Source organism: Morone saxatilis, unplaced genomic scaffold, assembly GCF_004916995.1.
Source record: "Morone saxatilis isolate NCDOM2014 unplaced genomic scaffold, NCSU_SB_2.0 Contig3, whole genome shotgun sequence".
NCBI classification, from domain to species: Eukaryota; Metazoa; Chordata; class Actinopteri; family Moronidae; genus Morone; species Morone saxatilis.
Window position 1 is genome coordinate 5,272,527 of NW_023339873.1, and position 15,074 is coordinate 5,287,600.

Genomic DNA, 15,074 nt, shown 5'->3' on the forward strand with positions numbered 1-15,074 from the left:
TTATCCTAGCCAAAATGTGTGTTCACATGGTGCGTTTATGTAAAGCAATGTAACTTTGTTTTTACTTTTACTGACGTGTATCTGCTTAGAAATCCAATATTGCTTGAGCTCTGCTTCAAACTACACTAAAATTATCTCAGAAGCGATCTCAGCTTAATGTAAAGGCCTATTTATACATCTGATCTGAGCAGGTAAACTGGACATAAAGTGGATATTGTGTTGGATAACATGGAAAAACGAGTCTCTACAGGAGCGTGCATCATTGTGAAAGCAGCCTAAATATAAACACAGTGCAGTAAGAATACACAACATGGTCCATTTCACTGAGGTTACAGCCTTGAACCCCAATGTCGCTGTCCTTTTGCACCGTCCTAATTCAAAGCCCCCCCCCCCCCAAACATGAAATGCGCCATGGGTTGCCTGCTCCCCTCCTCCTCCCCAGGAGAAAAATGGCCCGCAGTGTGGCTGCCTGTTCTATTTTTAAAAAGGCGATGTAATTTACCCACAATACCAGACGCTGCAGAGTGCAGAGGCTGAGTGCTCGACAGACACATCTATCTGACAGAGAGCGGGGAGGGGAGAGAGAAAGTCAAGGAGGATGGAGTCAGAAAGATGAAGCACATGCAATGAGACAAAAGCTGAAGAGGTAGAGCAGGAGCACTGATGATTCTACCGCCAGCGAGTCGATCCCCATTACAGCAAACGCCGTAATATGTATGCATTTATGCCAGGTGCTGTGAGGGTAAAAGTGTTCGTAAGGCGGTTCACGTTGTACGAAGAAGGCGGGGAGACGAGGAGACTCACAGCCATCAGGTCAGAGATGAAACACAAAGTGAGAGATGCTAAAATAAGATTAGCAAACAGCGCAGAAACGGGGCAGTTGGATAAAAAGGGGTAGAAGGTGTGTGTGGGAGGGGTGGGGGGCTGGTACAGAGACACCATTACACCATGTGCCCCTGGGACCACTGCTCTCTCTCACACACACAGACACACACACACACACACACAGAACTGGGTAATGTTTGCTATTCATATACATCCTTATATTTTAAAAAACTAACTGAATTGATTCATTGATTTTCAAATAAGCCAATTAATTATCTGTTCAACTAATCATTCAGCTTTAAAACTAGGGCTGCAAACTAACAATCATTTTCATTATGGAATAATCTGCAGATTATTATCTTGATTAATGAACTAATTGTTTTGTCTGTAAACTGTCAGAAAATGGGGAGGAACGCCCGTTTAACTGAGAATGAAAAAGAAAAGCAGCAAATCTGCACACTGAGAAGCTAGAACCAGGAAATTTACCTTGAAAAGTATTGATCGATATTTCAGAACAGTTGCTTTCCAAGATTTCTGTCCATCGACTTATTAATCTATCATTTCAGCTGTATCTAAAATAAATAAATAAATAAATATTGATACTCAAAAGACAGGCATACGTGCCTTTTTCATGATACGCACTGGAATGGATTTAGGTGCAACAATGCAAGGTGTTTTTAAATAAATACAGGAGTGCTGTCTATGCAGTGTAAATACACAGCTTTATTTTTAACTCCTGTGCCCTTTCCCCCACTCTCTTACAATGAGTGTATGAAAATAAACACTGGGTGTGGGTAATCAGAGGACAGTGCCATCGTGTTGATCTAACTGGGTTGAAAGTGGTGTTTTGAGGGTAAACCCAGCGAGGCCTCAACCTGAGGTACAGTAGGGATGCAGGAAGGTCAGGCAGCAGCAGCGTTTATCACTTTACTACAAAACTAACAGAGTAGGCAGCCGCATGGCAGGTCTGTTCACATAAAGTCTTAATATCTAGTCAATAAAATATCAGATTGGTGTTCAAACCCTTGAAAAGGAGGCAGAAAAACCACCGTACTGTAAATACTGTTGTGAGTTTTTGGAGCTCTGATGTTGCCTCATGTGAACAGTCAGACTCGCTGGTCTTTGGCCTGAGAAAACATTAGCAAATATTTCATCTTCAAAGGCTGCCAAACTGCACCCCACCGAGCATAATTCAATGCTATTCTTGTGAGGAATGTCCAAATAAAACAATGCGGCAGCAGTGAATAAACTGTACACAGGACGCTGAATATGTCATGACATGCCCTCAAACGATATTGGGAGGAATTCCACCAGGCACGCAGGTTGACTTCAAAGCAAAACCGGAACAAATATTCAAACACCGTTTGCTTGGTGTAAACACATAAATGACCTACTTGTACCTTCATATTAAAAACAAACAGTTTTTTCTTTTCATTTTTGCTTCATAAGAAAGTTTACGTTTAAGAGTGACAGGAAAGATAGCAATGCGAGATACAACAGCCATGAATTTTCGAACCTATAGCATTGTCACAGATTATAACCTACTGAGTAAAAATACACCACAAGACACAGACTTGAAAAAAAATACTGTTTATGATTATTTAAAAGGGGGAGTGACCTGGACGTAATTCAAGTAATTTTCCCATTTTCTAATAACCCCTCAGGAGCTAATGTGTCAAACAACAGGCTCGGGCAAATACTTTGAACATCTTACCTGGAAGTAGAGGCCGGCGGTTGGCCGTGCCATCAGGTTGTTGAAGTGCTCGTGGAAATCCTTACTGAGAATATCCTGAGACATGGTCTCATAGGGGTCAAACGCCTGCTCCTATTGACATTGAGAGAATAACTCATGAGTCTTCTGTTGTGCAAGTTTGACCGAAATAAGGGTGACCAACAAAGAGAAATTTGTCTTTGTATATTTATTTAGCTTCTGCGCAGAAGGATAGATATGAAATGGTTTTTACTATGCTGGCATAAGATACAAGATTCAATAGTTATCATTTAATGAAGGATAGACATCAATGAATTAGATAAGGGGCCCAATTTCGCAAATGAAGGCCAGACCAAAATGGAAAAGGTTTGATTTTAACCTTGCATCATTTAGCACATAAATGTGGTCATTGTACTAAGAAAGTCAGTTCATTTATAGTACCAGGGGTTCGAGTAGGTTTCAGCTGAAATGGAGCCAGTCATGCTTTCTACAAAACAGTATAACACAGAGAATCACACTTAATATAAAGGTTATTCACTAAATGATCATTTATTTTTCCCTCTACATCTTCCATGACGATGAGTGTGCTCAGGTGCAAAATAAAACATTAGTTAATGTTGGAGACATTAACTCAGTTAATGAGCCGATAAATCATCAACACTTACAAACTGATTAATTTTCAGACAGTAAATTCTGCAAACATAGTAAAAGTAAAACGTCTGAGTGGGGAGTGGTGCCAGATATCAATTAGGATGATAATAAGAAATAAGAAATAAATATTAAGGTATGGGGGTTTAGTATGGGGTTAGTAGAAATGCTAGGACCCTAATGCACTCAAGAGATGCAACATCACTTGTTGATTGACAGTTTGAACACAAATGTTTACACATTAATTTGCTATTAGATATCACTATTTTCCATTTCTAAGTGTCTCTCACATTAGCAACTGTCTTTCAGCAGCCCACTCAAACAGGGTTTCCCCCATAAAAGGAAATAAAAAGGAGTAATACATATTATTTGTATTGTACTGAGCTTGGAAATGCCATCTAAACAGCTGATTGGCTTTGGGAAAACTCATTTCATTAATCAGTTGCAAGCCATGAATCAGATACCACCTTATACGGCTTTTTATCTCAGGAATGTAACTCTCAACTCTGAAGAGTTTGGTGTCATAGCTTTTTTTACCATGACATGACCCCCACAAATAAAAACTCAACCTGTGGAAACTAAGCGCCTGTTTATAACCCCTGTCAACATTTCTTAGCAGTGTGACTGCTAGAACAAATTTCCATGCATTTTATACACTTGACAATTCAAGCAATTTATATTGGGATTAGGTCAGAGTTGGAAAAGCTTCATACCTCTGCTAGATCTTCAAAGCAGCTGCCCACCAGCGGATGAGGGCTGCCATCGGCTGTCATCTCCACAGCATCCTCGATCAGTCCGAGCAGCTTCACCGTCAGCTCGTGGATGTCCAGGATGTTACTGAAGATCACCTCCACATCCTACACAACAGGAGACAAGAAACGTAGAGGTTAGAATCATAGGTTTGTGACCACAAAAGATGTTAGAATGATTCCTTTAAACAACTGGGAAAGTTTGATGAAGGGAAATTTACCTCCTCCTACTCTTAAAACTGATTTGACCTATGTCTGTTTATAGGCCTTGTTTTGAGTTGCATTGTGGGTAATGAAGGTCAAAGATTTTGACAAGAAAGAGGAATGTGCGGAATAATAAAAAAAAAAAAAGGTCTCTGGTTCTGATGCATCAAGTATTAGGAGTCCTACAACGTTATAGTGCAGTGCTGTGGAGTACTTATTAAATGTGCTCAATTTGCTCAGTTATTAGAGTCTGTTTACATGTTTACGTTTACATGCACACAAGAAACTGGCTAAAGAAATCGGGTTTTGGCACAAAATCTTAGATTAACATCCTGTGTCCTGTGTAACATCATTCTGATATGGTAAATGGACTGCACTTACACAGTATAGTACTTACACAGTATAGTGCCTTACTAGTCTATAGTATAGTGCTGACCACTCAAAGCCCTTCACACTACATGTCACATTCACACACATTCATGCAGTGATGGGAGAAGCCATAACGGTGCCAACCTCCTCATCAGAAACTAACTATTGCCATTGACCCACAGATGGCACAGCAGGAGCAATTTGGGTTCAGTATCTTGCCCAAGGACACTTCGACATGCAGAGGGAGGAGCTGGGGATCGAACTGCCAAACTTCTTATTAGTGGACAACCAGCTCTACCTCCTGAGCAGATACTGGTCAGATTTTTTCCCCCTCTCGTTTTTCTGGCAAATATTTTGCTTTTTTAACGAGGTCTCTCCCAATCTCTTATTTCTGAGATTTTCTAACGTGAGGCAAAGATACTACGTTGTAATGTTCAACAAACAAAAAGACGTTAGTTATTGTAGTTTGGCCGCTGTGTTGGCTGCTTATCAACATGGTTAGCAGTTGGAGCTGCACCAGTGGGTTTTTTTGTGCCAAAATCATCCTACCACAGGAAACTGACAACAACCAGGTATCTTCAGTGCATGTAAACACACTGAAGGTATTTAACCGTAGGGGTGTATTAGCGGTCTGTTGCTGAAAGAGCTCCCATTCTTGGCCTACCTCCTCTGGATAAATAAACAGTAAAAATAGTGGTGAGAATGAGCTCTAAACAAAAACAACAACAAGAACAACAACAGGGTCAATTTGCCGGAGGAAATCATTAGTCAAGCAGATGAGAATCCTAAAATAGCACAGAGTGATTATTGACTGCTGAAGTCTGAATAGAAGTTCAGTCCTGTCATTATTCGACCGTAACACTTTCCTGACATCTCCCAAGTAATTTCAGATTATGCTGCGTTTCAACAGACATAATTGAGGTTATTTTTGCGAGGGCTGCAGATGTTGTTCCTGTCTCAACGTAATTACATGTTCTGCATTCCACTGGGCCTCACAAAGGTTTATCCTCCTCACCCAAATGATACCACAAATTACCCAACCCAAAATATGCAAAGCCACAGCGACCCATTAAACTCAACTTTCCATTCACTTCTCAACCAATAGGCCCACTGTTGAAACTTCTTACCCCTACCCATACATCGTCTTTGTTTTTTGGAGAATTTAGAGCACTTAATTGCTATAATAGACACAATGTAATTAGCAATTTGTTTTGTCGGTTAGCCCTGTGAGCTAGATATGAATGTCTATGTTTATTGGAGGGGTCAGAGAGCGTGGGTGGCGCCTCGGGAGATGGTAAACAATTGTTTAAGCTTTTTTGAAGGCGTGGTTATATTGGCTATCCCATGACTCTGGTCATCCATCAGAAAAGACAAATGTCTTCAATCTCTGATAATTTGAGAGTAATTTGGCATTGGTTTTGTTTACAGTGTGGAGGAACCTTAAACTTAGAAGTTTCAGTTTCTCATGGTATTCATATCAAAGCAATATTCCAATAATTTAAAGGGAAAGAGAAAAAATACAACTGTCACGCTGTCTTTTCTTCAGGTTTATAACATAACTCAACACTGAAATCTAGTTGGGTGTTTCAAAGTGCTTCCTGATGCTGATTACCAGTTAGCCGATTACAGAGTTTCAGTTGTAATCTTTAAATGTTCTTGCGCTGGATTTAGCTGAAATGACTTTATAATTAGGTTTACAGAATTCAGTTGGAAACCTGATTGTTTGTTTATAAGCTGGCTTTAGAGTAAGCTGGCCACAGCTTCTGTATTCAGCTGGTGTGTGTTTGTACCTTTCATTAGTACCCAGCACATTTAGGTGAATAAATCTGCTGGGGAGCAATGGTGGGTCGCTTTATAAGGGGTAATCAATTTTCTTTTGAGAGTCATTTTACACTTAATACGCAACAGCATAGTGCTGATAATATATTGGGCTCCTACTGTGACAAAGTGCTGATAAATATTGATAAATAAGGCAAACTCTATCCACACACACACACAAACACAAACTACTACTACAAGTGGTAGTTTTAGTACCTATAAAAATAGGATGGTAATGATTAGCGATTATGATTAAGTATTCTGAGCAGTGATTGTGCAGACTAGCATGTTTACACAAGTGACAGATCTGAAACAAACTAGAGAAATTAACAATATTGCAGATTTGACTGCTTCATAATTAACTGTGCAAGTCTTCCTCACCTGAGGCGTGAAGATTTTCGGGTTGGACAGGAAGTGATTGCGGAACACTTTGATGATGAGGTCAAGCTCTCGCAGGTACTGCCGCTCCTCTGCGATTTCAAGCCTCACTAGGTCGTCATACGTGAGCTCCCCAGAGGACGACGGCTCTTCTGTGCACTGAGACATCAAGCCAATGTCTTCCTCCTGGTCAAACATGTCCATCAACACCTGGAAACAAACAAAACAAAGGAGATCAATCAATCGAAGCAAAGCTTTTCCTTCCTTTCTTATGATATTTCACAAATGCCCCAAGTCTGCATCTATCAAACTGTGAGAGCAAGCTTTCCCTTTCCTCACAAATACCCACCTTGTCTGCACACATAGACACCTTGATGTCCTGTTGGCTGATTTCATAGTGCCGAATGTTGCCGACATAGTTTCCTGCCAGTTTCAGTATGTCTGCTGATATGTATTCAAGCACAGCCACGATGTACAGGGAAACATGGTAGTCCACTTTATAGCCCAAAACCTCCTGTTGAAAGAAAAAAATAAATAAAAAAGCCATATTAAGTATTATGAAGGGGTCAATCAGCAGTTCAAAATCAGGAACAGAAACTGCATTGATGATCCACAGATAATAAATATTATATTATAAATATTTCCGAGCAACTGCCACAACTTTCTGCCACTTGCGTCAGAGTTGACTATGTCTTGTAGGAATGTGAACACTGCCAGAATAGGTTAATTGAAACATACCTTGTTAGTTAATACAAATGACAATCTTAAACTTGTTATAAAAAAAATAAATAAATAAAAAAGCATAATTCTGGAGCGTAAAGCTTTATGGGATTTATGTAGAGGCTGCTGGGCTCATCTGGTGTCTTTACCTTAAGCAGTGGGTGTATCTTGTCCACGGGGAGAAGTAAGGGGTTTCTCCTCTTGCGTTTCTCGATAGCTGACTGGGCGTCTGCAATTGCCCATTTATCTATAGGGTGGGGAAAGGTTTTCTGGACCCGTTCCTAGAAAGAGGGAAATTATTGTCTTAACATTTGATGAATCTGGAAGCATTAAGATGATTGAAAGTTCAATTGCACAGATGCATTTAATTAGTTACGTGGAATGATGCTGTGTGAGCACATGTTCCCTAACTGTCAAAATTTCGTAACACAAAATCTGTTTAAGTTAAGTTTCACAGTTCGGTCCATTTACAACATATTATGAATGTATATTCAGATGCTCCATGGAATGTCTTACCTCTACATCCTGCACGGAGCGAGGCTGGGCCACACACAGCATGTTGAGCAGCTGTAGGATCAGCTCCTCGATGTGCTGCAGGGCATCCTCCTTCGCCATGAGGTTTGGGTGGACCTGCTTCTGTACCTGAATGTTAGAGAGACACACATAAAACAAAAGAGATGAGTAATGCAACAAGATGGCTGAAAGAGCATCCTGTAAGTCAAAAACGTATATTTTGGTTTTCATCAGCTGCAGCGTTTACACAATGTCAACTGAAACTGCGTAATATGCAACGGACCGTAACACCTGGTATGATGCACCTCCGCTACGCTCAGGTCCCATTTAATGACGTCAAGACAGCAAGTACAGACAATGACTGATTAAAGACAAACACCTCCTCTTGGTAATAAAGGGTAATATTAGTGGTTTTTTCATGTTTGAGCCCATTGACAACGAAATACATGGAATTTCCATTACAGCTGGACATTTTCCAAAGTGTAGCCTACCATGAATTGAGTTTCCATTTATTTCAAAATCAACTTGCAGAGGCATGAAACTTACTTGATTTAAGCATTTTCTTTTGTCAATTTTATATTATCATCACTTGGTAATACACTTACTACAGCAGAGAAGATTTAAATAACACATCCATGTTGTTGTTTTCAAGGAAGCTCAGACATCCGAGAGCTGGTAATCAAAACGCAACCTTTTATAAAAGGCACAGTGAAATAAAAAAATAAAAAATAAAAAATTTCCAAGTTCCTATCATGTGTCTCTGTATGAGGAAGGTGTTAGTGGAGGCCAACAGACTTCTACAGCTCCATATTGCACCATATTTGCAATGCCCTACACACTGATCCAGCATTAAACACACTTTAACTGTGTTTCATTGTGACTTTAAAGACAGAAAACAACCAAATGTACATGACCTACTCACTAATTCCATATTACAACTTCTGATATGATTCTGCAAAAACATAATTTGCGAATGCAAAAACTTTCTGGTAGTCAACTGTGAAGTCTCTTGGACGTTAGGGTTCCTTGAGTACACTACCAAGGAAGAGGTTTCAAAACTCTCTTCGGTAAAATATAATAAAACTGAATTAATTAACTTGAAGCGAGCTAAATGTTCAGTGTGAAGGATTACATCTCTCAAGCAAATTTCAACTATGGATGTTCATTTCATTAATGCACTTAAACTTATGAGTAAAAATGGCTGAAATGCTTAGTCTGCAGTTACATGCAGTTAAGATCTGTCATTCTGGGCTACAGCACACAAATCCAACAGCGTCTTCGTGTAAAATATGACAACATAGAACAGATAAACTCCTTAAATTAAGCTGCAAGACACTGCTAAACAATACATCTCCATTAACAAGGAAAAAAAGACATTTAAAAAGGTCTCTTCTGCTGATTCATTAAGTCATCCAGGCTTTCTTAGGAAAGGGACTCCTGTGGGTGGAACCAGCCTGACAGAAGGTGTGGTTTTAGGTGCAGACAGCAGAGAAGGTGTGGCATCGTCAGGTCTGCAAGTGGAAAGAGAAGAACACCCCCAACCACCCTCCAACCTCCCAAAAGTTGTCGTCATTTGGGCCGTGCCCTCTTGCAGGAATGCTGTCAGTTGAGATACTATTATAGCACCCAAAGCAGACTTAGAGGGGGAGAAAAAAAAAGGCTGTGGGAGAGAACGAGGAGAGGAGAGAGGTGGATAGAAAGACAGCCTAACATTTACTCGGCACTCACAAAAGCCAGGCCTGTTCACATGCTAGTGATGGAATTACCCTGGCATATAGTAAAGTGGGGCATTATGATGACAAAACATTGCCCCCGGATTAAGGAATGTGAGAGGAGAGTTAAAAGGTCAACGCAGAGCGAGCTTCATGCATTCTTGTGCTCTGACTTAACAGAGATGCAGCGACAGGCAGGATGTCCCCTCTGTCTCAAGTTTGAGTTCATTTGTTTGAAATAAAATCATCAACCAGAGAAGAGGAGAAGAAGGTGAAATTCCCACTTAGGGGATTACAAAAGACCCCCTTGTTTTCCTCGAATCGGTTTTAGAGTCCTTAACTACATTCAGATGCTTTTTAAAACAAGAGGAGCTGGAAAAGCTGAAGCCACAGCTTGGCCTCGTTTACGTTTCTGTACGTCATTTCTGTTTTGATGCACACTCACAAGACCTAACAGTTATAAATAAGCCACAAGCATAAACTCTACTTGGAAAAAATATATATCAAAGCAGAAGTAGGTTATGAGATATATCCTCTTGACCACAAATAGGCACTTGACCAAATTCCACAGGACACCAGGAGCTGTGAGTCACCACACTGAAACTACGGGGGTTTCCCTCGACTCCATTCACAGAATATTTGGCCCGTTTCTGAGAGGCCCACATCCAACAAGTGTTGTCTATCTCCAACAATGTCAGGATGGGAGACAGAGCAACAAAAATACACAAATCTGAGTGTGATTTGAATAAAAGCATAATAGAAAGTGAGTTCAAATACAACACATGCAACTGTAACATTGTTATAAAAAGGTACCAAAATGAGCTGCTGGATCATATCGTTGTACTACAAGAAACTCCTGTTTGTAGAGTTGAAACAATTAGTTAATTAATAAAACATTATAATGCAACAATTGGGATAATCAACATAGTTTAAGATAGTTTAAGTCAATTTTTCAAGTAGAAATTCCTAAAATGGTTCCACCTTCTCAAAATGTGAATATTTTCTTTCTTTTTTTTGGGGACATTTTACTTACCCAATCATTAATTAAAAAAAAATATAAGCAGACTAATTAATAATGAAACCATTATTATTTGCAGCCCTACCTGCTTTGTTATTAAATTAGTTAAAAACTAAATAAATAATGAGATTAAGTGATTGAATCTCTGGTTTGAAATGACACTAGAAGTTGTCCTATGAGCGAGCTGCTCCCAGTGACTCTGTCAGTCCTGCTTGATGACGGTGTCTAAATTGAGGACTGAAAGCAGAGCGGGGCCATGTGCAGGTATGACTGCGGCACAGTGTATTTACAGTACCACTGAAACTCGATCCTAATGGGTGATGGGTGTATCATGGTCTAATATAGTTGGCGGCAGACACTGAACTGAGCAAAGTGAAAGCAACTGAGTGGAAAAATAGCAGGGGAACTCCTGAATTTGAAAAGCACTCAAAACATCTGAGACGAGAGGCACTGGGTTACTCATGGTAGCAAAAACAACTCTTCCCGATACTACGCTCTGTGCAACAACTGAAATATGCTCAAGACAAAAGAGTCACCAAGGAATCTGATGTTGAATGTTGAAATGATCACATTATGTCAGGCAAAATGGGCTTTTCTCTGCTGGAAAGTAACAATGTTTAAGTGCTGATATGATTAAGCAATCAATCAGGCAATCAACGGAAAATTAATCAACTTGTGTTTCAGTCATTTCTCAAGCGAAAAACACCAAATATTCATGTACAATTATTTCAATTACCGTTGCTTATTCTCTCAATTTATTGTATAAAATGTCCAAAATTGTGAAAGATGAGATGACATCTTCAATCTGCTTGTTTTTGTCCCCAAACATTACAGAACTCAAATCTATAACATGATATCACAGAAGACCTAAAACACCAGGAAATAGTCACAAATGAGAAGTTGGAACCTGTGATTTTTTATTTTGCTTGAAAAAAATAACATTAATAGATTATCAAACTTGTCGCTGATAAAAAGCTGAATAATTCACTCACAGTTTCAACTCTGATTAAAAGGTAAGTAATTGAATATCAATACATGTCTTCACAAAGTAAAATATTCTGGAAAAACAATTCAGAAATTGTTAATAAATACATTTTAATGAATAGTTTTTGACTGATTGAGCAAATTAAATACCTTAATACACTTCAGAGCATCTCATCACATTGGTGCAAAAATCATAAAAATCCTACATTTCCATAAGCAGTCCTATTAATTGATTCACTACACTGTCCACAATACACCCACAGATGTTAAAGGGATAGTTACATGAAACCATAATATGTTGATTAATCGATAGAAACAGAAACGTAATCAGCAACTATTTTGATCATTGAATAATTGTTTAATATTATAAATATTTGCTTCTCAAATACGAGAATTTTCTGATTCTCTCTTTTACACATGATAGTGGACGGAACATATTTCACTATTTTCTGATTTTACAGACACTATTAATCTATTAATTGAGACAATGATAGGAAGATTAATGCTAATGAATGAAAATTATTCTTATTTGCAGCCCTAAACAGGTCAGTAAAGTCTCTAATAACAGACACATTCATGTATATTGTCTCATGGTATATCTATTCACTGGCCTCCAATTGTAAATGTGTTTGTTTTTTGACTGTTTATCCGACAAAACAAACAATTTCAAGATGTCACCTTGGGCTACGAGAAATTGTGACTAATTGTGCATTTTTCAAACTTTTCTGAAATTTTAAAGATAATAATAAATAATATATAATATATAATAATATCCTAGAGATGAATCCTAAATGAAACTAATACCTAGTTGCAGGTTTACTAATTTCCCGCTCTGCCACTGCATGTAGGCATGTGAACAGAATCATATGTAAGCTTTCATGCACATCCTCCTGTGCCATGTTAAGGTGTTCAGTTTCATGGGTCAGCTCCATTAAGAAGGGAAAGGCTAGCGTACAGGAAGTCCCAGCGCTCACTCACTCACTCACTCTCCCTTTTCACTCCTCCACCCACCGCCCCCCTTCCACCCCTGCCTTGTTCTCTACCCACACAGAGCGAAGCCCCCGGGGAAAGCAGATCATAGCAGCAGACTGAGAGGTATTGATGTGCGTGTACGAGGAGGAGGAGGAGGCAGCAGCGGCAGCAGCAGGCTCACACTACACACACAGGCTGGAGCAGAGCCAAAGCCACGAGAGGGAACGCCAGGATTCACAGGCACACAACAACTACCAGGAAAAAGTCAGACTGGTCGATGTTTTATCCACAGCGTCTTGCAATAACATAAGTATATCCAATTCTGGCTTAAGTGCAGATAATTGACCACACACTGAGCAGAGGTGCTTTGATATATTTGATATACATTTTCTCTGCTACTGTCCGAACCGAGAGCACCGTCATTATAAAGAGCATCATTAAACAAGTGCTCAACTAATTAGTTCATTAATCAAACTGCTGATTGATTCAAACTGTTTGATATCAAAGCCATGCTTAGTTATAGCTTCTTAAATGTGAGAGTTTGATGTAGGGCTGCAATTTATGATTATTTCATTTATCACTGAATCTGCGGATTATTATTTAATATAACTGATTTATCTTTGTCTATAAAATGTCAGAAAATAGTAAAACATGTTTATCACAGTTACACAGTGTAAGGTCCCATCTTCAAATGTCTTTTTGTGTCTGACTAACAGTCTAAAACCCAAAGATATTCAGTTTATATAGAACAGAGAAAAGCAGTAAATCCTCACATCGGAGAGGCTGGAGCCAGAGAATGATTTATGTTTTTGCTTTGAGAAATAACTTTAAAACAGTTAATGAATTATTAAAATAACTGCAGATTATTTTTTTCTGTTTTATATCATTGTAAATTATGATGATGATGATGTCGTTAGGTTTCTGATTAATGATCAGATGAAACCAGCTATTTGAAGATATCACCATGGGCTCTAGAAATTTTTATTTCACTATTTTCTGACAATTTTATACAAAATACAATAAAAAGAATTGAAAAAAGTAATAGATTATGAACATTAAAATTGTATATACAAGTGTCTCCATTCAAAGCAAAACTGAATAGTCTGGACCACACACAGAGCAGACATTTTCTAAAAACCGATCCAAGAACTTACTGAAATGCCAGAAGGACATCACACAGGACTTAAAAAATGCCATCATCCACCACGACCACTACACAATAGAGTATTCAATTAAATGTATGTATTATTATGCAACTTGAGGATGTTTATAAAACCCTTTTTTGAAACTGACCACATCAAGGCATCTGTACAGACGCGGGTCATGAAACGAATATCACATTAATATAAGCCGTTAGTCAGATGCTGTGTGAATATACAGTATCTTAAATATAACACTGTAAACATGCTCTGCTACAGCGCACTGAAATAAAATAATGAGATCTGACAGAAAACAATGGAGCAGACTGAGCAGCTTACAAGTGAAAGTGAAGGGAAAAATCTGATCGTTCAAGTGGAAAAGTACACGAGGCATTTCTCCAAATCTCCGAACCACAGACATTTCACCTAAAAAAAAAGAAGAGGTCTTTACCCCAAAAGTGCAACATCATCAAAAGTATCAGTCGTGGAAACTGACACCAATTTGTTGATGCCAAGTTCGTGTACCAAGGAGCTGACATGTGCACACAAAATATGAAAAAGTAGTTCAGATTCTGTGTAGTGAGGCAATGCAAAAGGTGCAACGAGGACATGCGAGTTACCTGTTAAACAAGCTTATACTGAGCTTTGTGTAGTAAAAAAATAAATAAAAATAAATCATGCACGTCTCAACTGTAACACATTTATGGATCAGGTGTTTTTGTGTGTGCTGGTGGTAAAAGAGCAGAAAAGCTGGAGGTAATAATAGAGGCCGAATGGTGTTAATACAGGGTTAACATTTCTAATTCAATTGATTATTCTCCTCGCTGTGTATATGGGGCTGCATCAGGCTCAGGTTGCAGGTAATGTGGCGTGTGTGTGTGTGTGTGTGTTGTGTTTGTGTGTGTGTGTGTCTGTTGTGTGTGTGGTGTGGTGTGTGTGGTGGAGAGGTGGGGGTGGGCTGTATTATACCCCGACGCATTGTGTCACATGTTTTGGTGATATCATGCCAATGACATCATCTGCCATTTAAAACCAGACTGTCTGGGGAACCATTAAGGGGCAGAGATCGAACCAACAGGCGCGCACCAACACACACACACACACACACACACACATATTAAACACACAAAAGATCCATGGTGCAGAGACACAACGACACACACGAAGACAAAGAGACGTAAACAGACATAATTCTTTGGACACAAACAAACAAAGACGCAGCAAAAAAATGCACAACACATGCGCCAGGTTTTACTGTCGATGACAAACACATGCATACAGCTAAAAGATTCACAACTACACACACACACACAC

The 15,074-nt window shown here is 39.1% G+C and overlaps 1 protein-coding gene across 1 annotated transcript in view; it reads right to left on the minus strand.

The window, feature by feature from the left end:
- The window catches only part of sos2 (son of sevenless homolog 2 (Drosophila)), a 33,152-nt gene that overhangs the window by 13,510 nt on the left and 4,568 nt on the right, over positions 1-15,074 (minus strand). Inside the window, exons 2-7 of the mRNA XM_035673471.1 lie at positions 7,939-8,064; positions 7,572-7,703; positions 7,052-7,216; positions 6,706-6,912; positions 3,898-4,041; positions 2,540-2,650 (exon numbers count right to left, since the gene is read on the minus strand). Of these exons, the coding sequence (XP_035529364.1) occupies positions 2,540-2,650; positions 3,898-4,041; positions 6,706-6,912; positions 7,052-7,216; positions 7,572-7,703; positions 7,939-8,064 (885 nt within the window). The remainder of the gene's footprint in view (positions 1-2,539; positions 2,651-3,897; positions 4,042-6,705; positions 6,913-7,051; positions 7,217-7,571; positions 7,704-7,938; positions 8,065-15,074) is intronic.